We start from the raw sequence: 13,498 nt of genomic DNA on the forward strand, positions 1-13,498 counted from the left end.
AAAGGGATAAGAAAGGGGGGGTAATCAGAAGGGGGAATGAAGCATGAGAGACTATGGACTCTGAGAAACAAGCAGAGGGCTTCAGAGGGGAGGGGGGTGACTCTGAGAAACAAGCAGAGGGCTTCAGAGGGGAGGGGGGTGGGAGAATGGGATAGACCGGTGATGGGTAGTAAGGAGGGCACATATTGCTTGGTGCACTGGGTGTTATACGCAACTAATGAATCATCGAATTTTACATCGGAAACGGGATGTACTGTATGGTGACTAACATAATATAATAAAAAATCATTTAAAAAAATCTTAAAAATGAGGTTAATAACCCCCAAACTTAGTTAAAAATTCCTACCTACATATTCTGTAGACATGACATGGTCACCACATTTTTTAGTTAAATTGGATATTTATTACAAAATCATTATTTCTACAAAAACACACCTGCCATTATTGTAGACTTTTCAAGTTTACACAACATTTTTTCCTCACCTACAGTATGGAGAGCCTGGCATTCTGTTTTCCCTTACTGATTAAAGAAGCAGCTGCAAAGAAAGTTGTGACTTTACATGACCAAATGCTGAGAAGGCCCAAAGCAAGGCTAAGGGCTTTGACTTCCAGGTCAATATCCTTTTACACATGGCTAAGCTGTCTATCCTATGTGGTTAGCCTCCTTCTCCAACTGGCTCTGACTAACCTTCCTTAGGAGGTGTAGGGAGGCACTAAAAAGGAGCTGTGATGCTCAGCAAAGGTGGGAACTAATGCACATTTATCCATCATGTCTACCCAATCATGAAGTATTACTGCCAGGTGGATATTTTATAGTATTCTCATCCAAGCACAAGAAGTAGTGAGTGTTAATGTCAATATTCCTATGATTCCAGAGTCCATGTCACTAGCCTGCCTGTCCAGCATGTCTAGCAGGTTCTGATTTTGCAGGAGCTCATCTAGAGGAAAGTTAGCCTTAACTCCTTTTGTACAATAATCATCCAGTCATTTAATTCTTCTTCATGCTTAGTAGCCTCCATTCCTTTTTTAAATTTGTTTTTCCTTTTAAACCATCCATCACATATGAGTCTGTTTTCTGATTCTTTACTACAGTCTTTGTTAAACATTTAGCATTGACCCATGTGTATAAAATAGTCAAAGTCAGACCAATACTAAGTATTATTAATTAACTAATTAATCAATGAATCAATGCATTCTTATGTGAGGCATTCATTGAAATGCCTAAAATGTACTAGGCATAATGCTTGATGACAGGTAGGCAATGATGAACAAAATACAGTTTTGCTTGTAATGACAACACAGTTTATTCAGAGAGACAGACATGCAAAGAGTATAAAGACATGTGCAATGCTTTGTGCTAATGCAGAAACCAGGCACCTAAAAGGTAAGGGTAGTGCAGATTCACATGTTATCTACTCTGCCTGGGGTGCTATAAGCAATGCCACCTCATCAAGAGCGGTACTTCAGCTGGGTCTTAAAGAAAGGTGGGAGTTTATAAATTGTAGAAAGAAAAATTAAGAAAGGAAACAGTTTATCTGGGCAGAATAACAGTGTGAGATGTGGAACAGACAGAATGTATGGGGGACTGCAAACTATCCTTATTTTAAAAAATATTTAAAAGACAAAATGTGAAACAGTTTCAGAATTTCTGAATAAATTGAAAGGTGTTGACTTAATTCGGGTATCTTGATGTTATTGTATGGACTATGATAAAAATTTTATGGAAATGTTCCTTTCAAAATTATATAGACACTAAAATTAAAAGTATTATTACATTTATGCAATGTCAAGAAGGATTTACCTAAAAATAAAACACTATTGGAGTACAGACATTTCCTACGGCTTCTTTTACAACTTGATAACTATCCCCCCTACAGGCATCACCACAGTGCTGACCATGACTACGCTCAGCACCATTGCCAGGAATTCCTTGCCCCGTGTGTCCTATGTGACTGCCATGGACCTCTTTGTGACCGTTTGCTTCTTATTTGTCTTTGCTGCTCTGATGGAGTATGCCACCCTCAACTACTATTCAAGTTGTAGAAAACCAACTACCAAGAAGAAAACATCGGTGAGTTCCAGTGGTAAAGATTTTCTGGAAAAGTAGTGGAAGGGTAGTTTGCAAAAATTATCCTTTTTTTCAATTTAATAATATTTTTATTATATTATGTTAGTCACCATAAAGTACATCCTTAGTTATTGATGTAAAGTTCCATGATTCATTACTTCCGTATAACACCCAGTATATCATACAATACTTGTCCTCCTTAATACCCATCACCAGCCTATCCCATCCCCCCACCTCCCCTCCCCTCTGAAGCCCTCAGTTTATTTCCCAGAGTCCATAGTCTCTCATGGTTCATTCCCCCTTCTGCTTACCCCTCCTTTCTTCTTCCCTTTCTTCTCCTACCGATATTCTTATATCTTATGTTCCATAAATGAGGGAAGCCATATGATAATTGTCTTTCTCTGCTTGACTTATTTCACTTAGCATTATCTCCTCCAGTCCCGTTCACGTTGCAACAAATGTTGAGAAATCGTTCTTTTAGATGGCTGAGTAATATTCCACTGAATATATGAACCACATCTTCTTAATCCAGTCATCTGTTGAAGGGCATCTCGGCACCTTCCACGATTTAGCTACTGTGGACAGAGCTGCTATGAACATTGAGGTGCATATGGCCCTTCTCTTCACTTCATCTGTATCTTTGGGGTAAATACCCAGTAGTGCAATGGCTGGGTCATAGGGTAGCTCAATTTTTAACTTTTTTAAGGGACCTCCACACTGTTTTCCAAAGTGGCTATACCACCTTGCATTCCCACCAACAATGTAGAGGGATCCCTTTCTACAAATCCACTCCACCATTTGTTATTTCCGGCCTTGTCAATTTTTGCCATTCTAACTGGCGTAAGGTGGTATATTAGTGTGGTGATGGCTAATGATTTTGAACATTTTTTTCATGTGTCTGTTAGCCATTTATATGTCTTTATTGAAAAAGTGTCTGTTCATATCTTCTGCCCATTTTATGATTTGATTATTTATTTCTTGTGTATTGAGTTTGAGAAGTTCTTTGTAGATCTTGGATACCAGTCTTTTATCTGTAGTGTCATTTACAAATATATTCTCCCATTCTGTGGGCTGTCTCTTAGTTTTTTTGACTGTTTCCTTGGCTGTGCAGAAGCTTTTGATCTTGATGAAGTCCCACAAGTTCATTTTTGCTTTTGTTTCTCTTGCCTTTGGAGATGTGTCATGAAAAAAGTTGCTGTGGCCAATGTCAAAGAGGTTGCTGCCTGAGTTGTCCTCTAGGATTTTGAAGGATTCCTGTCTCACATCGAGGTCTTTCATCCATTTTGAGTTGATCTTTGTGTATGGTGTTAGAGAGTGGTCAAGTTTCATTCTTTTGCATGTAGCTGTCCAATTTTCCCAGCTCCATTTATTGAAGAGACTGTCTTTTTTCCACTGGATGTTTTTTCCTGCTTTGTCAAAGATTAGCGGCACAAAGAGCTGAGGGTCCATTTCTGGGTTCTCTGTTCTGTTCCATTGGTCTATGTGTCTGTTTTTGTGCCAGTACGATGCTGTCTTTGTGATCACAGCTTTATAGTATAGCTTGAAACCGGGCAACGTGATGCCCCCAGCTTTGTTTTTCCTTTTCAACAATTCCTTGGAGATTCAGGACCTTTCTTGGTTCCACACAAATTTAAGGGCTGTTTGTTCCAGCTGTTTGAAAAATGTCATTGGTGTTCAAAGTGTAGATTGCTCTGCGTAGCATAGACATTTTAACTATGTTAATTCTCCCGATCCATGAGCATGGAATATTTTTCCATCTTTTGTGTCTTCTTCAATGTCTTTCAAGAGTGATTTTTAGTTTCTAGAATATAGATCCATTATGTCTCTGGTTAAATTAATTCTGAGATAACGTATTATTTTTGGTGCTATTGTAAATGAAATCGATTCCCTAATTTCTCTTTCTTCAGTCTCATTTTTCGTGTATAGAAATGCAACTGATTTCTGAGCATTGATTTTGTGTCCCGCCACATTACTGAATTGCTCTATAACTTCTAGTAGTATGGGAGTGGAGTCTTTTGGGTTTTCCATATAGAGTATGATGTCACCTGCGAAGAGACACAGTTTAACTTCTTCTTTGCTGATTTGGATACCTTTTATCCCTTTTTGTTGTCTGATTGCTGTTGCAAGGACTTCTAGTACTATGTTAAATAATAATGGCGAGAGTGGGCATCCTTGTCGTGTTCCTGATCTTAAGGGAAAGGCTTCCTGCTTTTCCCCATTGAGAATGATACTTGCTGTAAGCTTTTCATTGATGGTTTTTATGAAATTGAGAATGTACCCTCTATTCCTACACTCTGAAGTGTTTCAATCAGGAAAGGAAGTTTTATTTTGTCAAATGCTTTTTATGCATCAATGGAGAGGATCAGATGATTCTTGACTCTTTTCTTGTTGATATGATCTCTCACATGGGTTGATTTGTGAATGTTGAACCACCCCTGCATCCCAGGGATGAATCCCACTTGGTCGTGATGGGTAATCATTTTAATGTACTGTTGGATACTATTATCCAGGACCTTGTTGAGAATTTTGGCGTCCATATTCATCAGGGATATCGGTCTGTAATTCTCCTTTTTGATGGGGTCTTTGCCTGCTTTGGGGATCAAGGTCATACTGACCTCATAGAATGAGTTTGGTAGTTTTCCTTCTGTTTCTACTTTTTGAAACAGCCTCAGGAGAATAGGTATTATTTCTTCTTTGAATGTTTGGTAGAATTCCCTGGGGAATCTGTCAGGCCCTGGACTCTTGTTTTGGGGGAGGTTTTTGATCACTGCTTCAATCTTTTCATAATTAATCTGTCTGTTTAAATAATCAATTTTTTTCCTGTTTCAGCATTGGTAGTTTATAGGCTTCCAGGAAGACATCCATTTCTTCCATGTTGTTTAATTTATTTGCATAAAGCTGTTGATAAAAGTTTCTAATGATCCTTCCTATTTCATTGGTGTTGGTTGTGATCTCTCCCCTTTCATTCATAATTTTATTAATTTGGGTCCTTTCTCTATTCTTTTGAATAAGTCTGTCCAGTGGCTTATTGATCTTATTTATTCTTTTAAAGAACCAGCTTCTAATTCTGTTGATCTGCTCTACTGTGCTCCCAGTTTCTAATTCATTGATCTCTGCTCTAACCTTGATCAACTGCTTTCCTGTGCATGGGTTAGGCCTGTTCTTCTGTTCCAGGTCCAGCTTCTTGAGGTGAGAATATAAAAACTGCATTTTAGATTTTTCTATTCTTTTGAGTGAGGCTTGGATGGTTATGTATTTTCCCCTTAGGACTGCCTTTGCAGTGTCCCATAGGTTTTGGACCCTTGGGTTTTCATTCTCGTTGGTCTCCATAAATTGTTTAAATTGATTTTTAATTTCCTGGTTTATCGAATCATTCTTGAGCAGAATGTTTCTTAGTTTCCAACTGTTTGAGTTTCTTCCAAATTATTCCTTGTGATTGAGTTCCAATTTCAAAGCATTGTAGTCTGAGAATATGCAGGGAATAATTTCAGTCTTTTGGTATCAGTTGAGACCTGTTTTGTGACCCAGTATATGGTCTATTCTGGAGAAATTTCCACGTGCATTCAAAAAGAATGAGTATTCTGTTGTTCTGGGGTGTAGTAAAAATTATCCTTATTCCTAAGGATCTTATACAATGTTATATAAATAGCTACTTCAATAAGATGTCAAAAAAACAAGATAGATATTTGGAAGATATGAGTATGACCTGAATGCACCTCTTCAGCCTCACCTACTAGTGACATGGATTGATGTAATCATACCTCAAAGATTGCTCCTAACTAAGGTGATCTATGATGCAGACTTCCACAGAAGTTTTCTGGTTATTTTTTTCTGTTTTTCCCACAGTTATTACATCCAGATTCCTCAAGATGGATTCATGAACGAATAAGTCTACAAGCCCCCTCCGTATGTATAGCATTGAAGGTGCAAATATTTCTGAGAACTCTTACTAAACTAAGATTGAATGATATGTTATGTTTTATATATGCATGTATTGAAGAGCAATGAGTAACTTACATAACACCTTTAAAAGTGTGTATACTTTTAAAATATCCAATTTGGAAAATAAAGGAAAATATTAATCATAATCCTTCTACCTAGGGATTAGCATATACATGCATATATCTGTTTTTTAACTCAAAATGTTATGAATAAGTTTCTATGTTATAAATATTATTTTATAAGATCATTTTAATGATTGCATTATATGTTCATGTTTGATGCACAGATAATCTTGGCTGGAAACTGGGCTAATCCACACCTTCTCACTTTCATGCATATTCTTATCACTGCAATTTTGTATAAACCTGTGACTATTAACTTAGTATAAATTCCTAGAAGCAAAATGGCTGGGCCAAAAGGGTTGCTTGGCTCCATTAGCTGTGTGGGACACTCAGCTCCCAGAACTCTCCCTGTATTTGGTTTGATAGCAAAACAGAAAAATGGCTTTTGAAAACTGTTACCTTGGCATTTCTTTGATTATTGATAAAGATGAATATTTTCACTTGCTTATTTTTTATTTGCATTTCTGTTTTTGTGAATTACTTTTGTGTCTGGTTTTTATGAAAAATTTTTTATATAACCTTGTTAACTTTTTATTCTTTTAACTTTTTTAAAGTAGCAATCTTCCAGTTATTTATACTATGTATTACATATTTTGTATTTTATAAAACATAAACCTTATATAATCACATACCGAAAATTAAGGATATTAATATGTTTTTGTTACATAGTTTTATTTAAGTTTTATGGCAATATTGTCACTGTCATTTCTTGTGCTTATTTCCACATCATGCTTTTAAATCTCCTGTTGAAAATGTATCAGCCTTCACTTTTGTGGTCTCTACCTCTTGCTCAGAATAGTCTAACCCCCCTCACTTTCTTTTGAGCACTTACTCTTTTGGACACTATTTTTTAACTGTTTTCATGTATCGATTCATTTTATCTTCAAAAAACCCATTCTACTGATGAGAAAACTGAAATATGAAGAAATTAAGCTCTATAAATAGTGGTTAAGTTTCAACAATTTGCAGTATTGTTACATTAGATTATTAATTCATCTGAATTTTTAGTATGTGGCTTGAGGTAAGAATCTAACTGTTGAAAAATGGAGAGAGATACAAAATAGGGGGGAAAAAAGATGGCAGAGGAGTAGACGACCCTATTTCAACCAGCCCCCTGAATTAAGCAGGAAATCTACTAGACCATTCTGAACCCCTACGAAATCAGCCTGAGATGATAGAAGATATATCTGGATCTCTACAAACAGAATATCTCTGGTGGTTGATCATGAGGTATGAAGCAGGGAGCCATTCGGTGGGCAGATATCAGAAGATAAACAGAAGGGTAGGAAGCCTCCCTGAACTTGCACCGGGAAGGCAAAAGCCTCCCACAACAGGTACCAGGCACAGACTCTTACACCGGTAGCAGCAGGGAAAGGACTTTAAGGCAGCCCCCCAGACTGAAACTGGGAGCTACAGGTGCACACATGCAAACTGGGGGTGGCTTGCGGTTTTAGAAGCACAAAGGACAGAGACTTGCCTGGGCTGGGAGTGACAGGAGTGCTGCTATGAGGCGCACAACCCAGGAGATTGCAGTTTTTAGCAGCACAGTCAGAAACAGAGACAGTGTGGCCTGGAGAGTTCAGTGAAGAGCAGACGGTGATCTCTGTTCTGAGTCAGAGGTATGGATATGGTCGCTTCTGCTCAAACTCTCAGAAGAGACACAGAAAGGCCCCAGGGAAACCTACCAGAGAACAAAAGCCCCCCAAAATCAGTTTTCATTGAGCCCATCCCCCTTACACGGGGCCAGGGCAACTATGCCCAAACTAGGTTGCATGAGTAACAGTGCAAAAGGGCCCTCCCCCAGAAGACAGGCTGAAAGAACAAGAGGACGGCTACCCCAAGGTACCTATAAAACAGATGCATCTTGCTTGGGTTGTGGTTAATGCTTTGGACCCTGTACACTCCCTCAGCCACCCCTCAACAGAATGACTAAGAGGAGAAACTCCCAGCAAAGAAAAGAGACAGAGACTGTGGCCTTGGCCACAGAACTAATGGACATGGATAAAACCAAGATGTCAGAAATAGACTTCAGAGTAACAATAATGAAGGCAATATTGGGCTTGAGAAAAAATATTAGTGACAATATAGAATCTCTATGGGCAGAAATGTGAGATCTAATCAGACCGAACGTAAAAATGCTATGAAAGAAATGCAGTCTAAACTGGGTACTCTGACTGCCAGGGTAAACAAGACAGAAGAATGCATTAGTGAGCTAAAGGATAAGATGATAGAAGAGAAGGAAACTGAGGCAGCCTAGGAAAAATAGATTAAAACACAAAGGATCAAACTGAGAGAGATTAATGACTCAATGAAATGTTCCAATATCGGAATTATTGGGATCCCTGAGGGGGTGGAGAAAGAGAGGTCTAGAAGATATATTTGAGCAAATTGTAACTGAGAACTTTCCTAATCTGGGGATGGAAACAAGCATTTGTGTCCAAGAGGCAAAGAGGACCCCACCCAAGATCAATGAGAACAGACCAACCCCACAACATATAATAGTACAATTCACAACTCTTAGATCCAGAGAAACAATCTTGGCAAGGGGGAAGAGATTTCTTATGTACAGAGGGAGGAACATCAGAATAATGTCAGACCTATCCACAGAGACCTGGCAAGCCAGAAAGGGCCGGCAAGACATATTCAGGGTACTAAATGAGAAGAACATGAAGCCAAGGATACTTTATCCAGCAAGGCTCTCATTCAGAATGGATGGAGAGACAAGGAGCTTCCAAGATGGGCAGTAAATGAAAGAATACGTGACCACCAAACTGACCCAAAAAGAAATATTAAGGGAGGTTCTATAAAAGCCTCAGGAAGACCCCAAGAGTGACATAGAACAGAAATTTACAGAGACAATCTATAGAAACAAGGACTTCACAGGCAATACAATGACAACAAAATCATATCTTTCAATAATCACTCCTAATGTGAATGGTCTAAATGCTCCCATGAAATGGCACAGGGTTGCAGATTGGTTAAAAAGACATGACCCATCCATATGCTGTCTACAAGAGACTAATTTTGAACCTAGAGATACCTCCATATTGAAAGTGAGGGGATAAAGAACCATTTTTCATGCCAACAGACCTCAAAAGAAAGCTGGTAGCAATTATCATATCAGACAAATTAGATTTTAAGCTGAAGACTGTAGTAAGAGATACAGAAGGACACTATATCATTCTTAAAGGGTCTATCCAACAAGAGGATCTAACAATTGTAAATATCTATGTCCCCAACGTGGGAGTAGCCAACTACATACGACAACTGTTAACCAAAATAAAGAAACATATTGATAATAATACTTCTATAGTAGGAGACCTCAATGCTCCACTCTCAGCAATAGACAGAGCATCTAAGCAGAAGTTCAAAAGAGAAACAAGAGCTTTGAATGACACACAGGACCAGATGGACCATATATATGTATATATATATATATATAGCATATATATATATATATATATATATATATATATATATATATATATATATATATATATATATATATAACATTCCATCTTAAAACAACAGAACACTCTTTCTTCTGGAATGCACAGGGAAGTTTCTCCAGAACAGACCACATACTGGGTCACAAATCAGGTCTCAACCAATAACAAAATATTGAGATTTTTTTCCTGCATATTCTCAGACCACAATGCTTTGAAACTGGAACTCAATCACAAGAAAAAGTTGGAAGGAATTCAAACACTTAGAAGCTAAAGACTGTCCTGCTTAAGAATGTTCAGATCAAACAGGAAATCAAAGAATAACTTAAAAAATTCATGGAAACCAGTTAGAATGAAAACACCTCTGCCCCAAACCTATGGGATACTGCAAAGGCGGTCCTAAGGGGGAAATACATAGCCATCCAAGCCTCTCTCAAAAAAAATAGAAAAATCCAAATTCACAAACTAACTTTACACCTTAAAGAACTGGAGAAAGAACAACAAATAAACTCTAAACCATGCGGGAGAAGAGAAATAATTAAGATTAGAGAAGAGATTAATGAATTAGAAACCAGAAATACAGTAAAGCAGATCAACGAAACTAGAAGCTGGTTCTTTGAAAGAATTAATAAGATCAATAAACCACTGCTCTGACTTATCCAAAAGAAAAAAGAAAGGACCCAAATTAATAAAATTATGAATTAAAAGGGAGAGATCATGACTAACACCAAGGAAATAGAAACAATTATTAGAAATTATTATCAACAGGAGGAGGTTAAGATGGCCGAGGAGTAGGGGACCCCTTTTTCAGCCGGTCCCCTGAGTTGAGCTGGATAGGTACCAGACCAGCAGGAATATCCACGGAATCAGCCTGAGACGCAGGAAGATACATCTGGATCTCTACAAATGAACATCTCCAGCGCTGAGTATCGAGGTACGAAGCGGGGAGCCGTGAAACCGCGCACAGATATCGGAAGCTAAACAGAAGGGGGAGGGAGCCGCCGTGTCAGGGCGCCGGGAAGCGGTAGCCACCTGCAAGGGGGAGCGGACAGACCGCGGACCCGCACGCTTGAGACAGCAGGCTGAGAAGGGAGCTCCGGGAGCGCACGCGGGACGGCTGGCGGTTGGCGGGCCACCTGCACGGGGGAGCAGGCGGACTCGCGGACGGCACCCGCGAGACAACAGACTTAGAACGCGAGCTCCAGGAGCATGCGCGCAGGGCGGCTGGCTCCACCTGCACCGGGGAGCGGGCGGACCGCGGACCCGCACTCTGGAAACGGCAGACTGAGTCCGTGAGCCGGGAGCGTGCACCACCAAGCATCTCACGGAGCTCCGGAGCTCCGGTGTGCTCACTGGATCGAGGCTGAGACCGGGAGCTCCGGGAGCGTCCGCGGGGCGGCTGGCGGCTGGAGGGCCACCTGCACGGGGGAGCAGGCGGACTCGCGGTCAGCACCCGTGAGACACCAGACTGAGACGGGGAGCTCCGGGAGCCCGCGCGGGGCGGCTGGCGGCGGGCGGGGTTGGAAACACAAAGGACAGAGACGTGCCGGCCCTGGAAGTGAGGGCTGGGACGCCGGGTGTGGGGCGCACAGCCCGGGATGCTGCAGGGTTGAGCAGCACCAACAGAAACAGAGTTAAAGTGGCCAGAACATCAGTGGAGAACGATCCGCGATCCCTCTGTTCTGAGACAGAGGCTGAATTTCAGCCGCTGCTGCTCTCTCAGAAGAGGCATAGCAAACCGCCAGGGAAAGCCGCCAGAGAACAAAAGCCCGGAAATACCGGCTCACAGGGTGCCCATCCCCATCCCCCCTCGCAAGGGACACAGAGACTCTACCCAAACAGGGTTTTCTGAGTACCTGCAGGCAGGCCCCTCCCCCAGAAGGCAGGCTGAAAAATCAAGAAGCCCACAACCCGGAGCGCCTGAGTGGCGCAGTCACCAAGCACCTGTCTTCGGATTAGGGTGTGATCACAACGCTCCGTAAGGAGTCCTTCATCGGGCTTCTCCACCGGGAACCTGCTTCTTCCTCTCCCACTCCTCTGCTTGGGTTCCCTTTCTTGCTGACTGTCTCTCTCTCTCTCAAATAAATAAATAAACTCTTTAAGGAAGAAGCCCACATCCCTAAGATCTCTATAAAACAAGGGCGCACGGCCTGGGTCCCAGTCAACACTTGGGCTCTGGACAACCCTGCAATCTCTCTTCATCAGAATGACGAGAAGGAGAAGTCCCCCCCAGCAAAGAAAAGATAATGAGTCTGTGGCCTCTGCCACAGAATTGGCCTCGGCCACAGAATTAATACATATGGATGTATCCCAATTATCAGAAATGGAATTCAGAGCAACAATGGTCAAGATGATGAGTAAACTTGAAAAAAGCATCAGAGAAAGCGTTGCTGAGAATATAGAATCCCTAAGGGCAGAAATGAGAGCGAATCTGACAGAAATTAAAAATTCTATGAGCCAAATGCAGTCAAAACTAGAGGCTCTGACGGCCAGGGTCACCGAGGCAGAGGAACGCGTTAGCGAATTGGAGGATGGGTTAGTAGAAGAAAAAACGAAAATAGAAGCTGGTCTTAAAAAAATCCACGCCCACGAATGTAGATTACGGGAGATTACTGACTCTATGAAACGATCCAATGTCAGAATCATCGGCATCCCTGAAGGGGTGGAGAAAAACAGAGGTCTAGAAGAGATATTTGAACAAATTGTAGCTGAAAACTTCCCTAATCTAGCAAGGGAAACAAGCATTCGTGTCCAAGAGGCAGAGAGGACCCCATCCAAGCTCAACCAGGACAAACCTACGCCACGGCATGTCATAGTGCAATTCGCAAATATTAGATCCAAGGATACAGTATTGAAAGCGGCCAGGGCAAAGAAATTTCTCACGTACCAAGGCAAAGGTATCAGGATTACGTCAGACCTGTCTACAGAGACCTGGAATGAGAGAAAGGCTTGGGGGGGCATTTTTAAAGCTCTTTCAGAGAAAAACATGCAGCCAAGGATCCTTTATCCAGCAAAGCTGTCATTCAGAATTGATGGAGAAATAAAGACGTTCCAAAATCGCCAATCATTAACCAATTTCGTAACCACGAAACCAGCCCTACAGGAGATATTAAGGGGGGCTCTATAAAGGTAAAAAGGCCCCAAGAGTGATACAGAGCAGCAAGTCACAACCGATACAAAGACTTTAAAGAGAAATGGCATCATTAAAATCATATCTGTCAATAATCTCTATCAATCTAAATGGCTTAAACTCTCCCATAAAACGCCACAGGGTTGCAGATTGGATAAAAAGACATGACCCATCCATTTGCTGTCTACAAGAGACTCATTTTGAACCCAAAGATGCATTCAGACTTAGAGTAAGGGGATGGAGTACCATCTTCCACGCAAATGGACCTCAAAAGAAAGCTGGAGTAGCAATTCTCATATCAGATAGACTGGATTTTAAACTAGAGGCCATAGAGAGAGATACAGAAGGGCACTATATTATTCTTAAAGGAAGTATTCAACAAGTGGATATGACAATTATTAATATATATGCCCCCAACAGGGGAGCAGCAAGATACACAAGCCAACTCTTAACCAAAATAAAGAGACATATAGATAAGAACACAGTAATAGTAGGGGACCTCAACACCCCACTATCAGAAATAGACAGAACACCCTGGCAAAAACTAAGCAAAGAATCAAAGGCTTTGAATGCCATACTCGACGAGTTGGACCTCATAGATATATATAGAACACTACACCCCAGAACCAAAGAATACTCATTCTATTCAAATGCCCATGGAACATTCTCAAGAATAGATCATGCTCTGGGACACAAAACAGGTCTCAGCCAATACCAAAAGATTGAAATTATCCCCTGCATATTCTCAGACCACAACGCTCTGAAATTGGAACTCAACCACAAGGAAAAA

General features: G+C 40.8%; 1 protein-coding gene across 2 annotated transcripts in view; it reads left to right on the forward strand.

Annotated features, from left to right (window-relative positions):
• Positions 1-13,498, forward strand: part of GABRG3 (gamma-aminobutyric acid type A receptor subunit gamma3) — a 721,008-nt gene that overhangs the window by 692,054 nt on the left and 15,456 nt on the right. The window contains exons 8-9 of one of the 2 annotated variants that reach the window (XM_034667987.1): positions 1,878-2,071; positions 5,915-5,992. In XM_034667987.1, the coding sequence (XP_034523878.1) occupies positions 1,878-2,071; positions 5,915-5,992 (272 nt within the window). The remainder of the gene's footprint in view (positions 1-1,877; positions 2,072-5,914; positions 5,993-13,498) is intronic. The other variant, XM_034667988.1, reaches the window with a different exon arrangement.

Source organism: Ailuropoda melanoleuca, chromosome 9, assembly GCF_002007445.2.
Source record: "Ailuropoda melanoleuca isolate Jingjing chromosome 9, ASM200744v2, whole genome shotgun sequence".
Classification (NCBI taxonomy): Eukaryota; Metazoa; Chordata; class Mammalia; order Carnivora; family Ursidae; genus Ailuropoda; species Ailuropoda melanoleuca.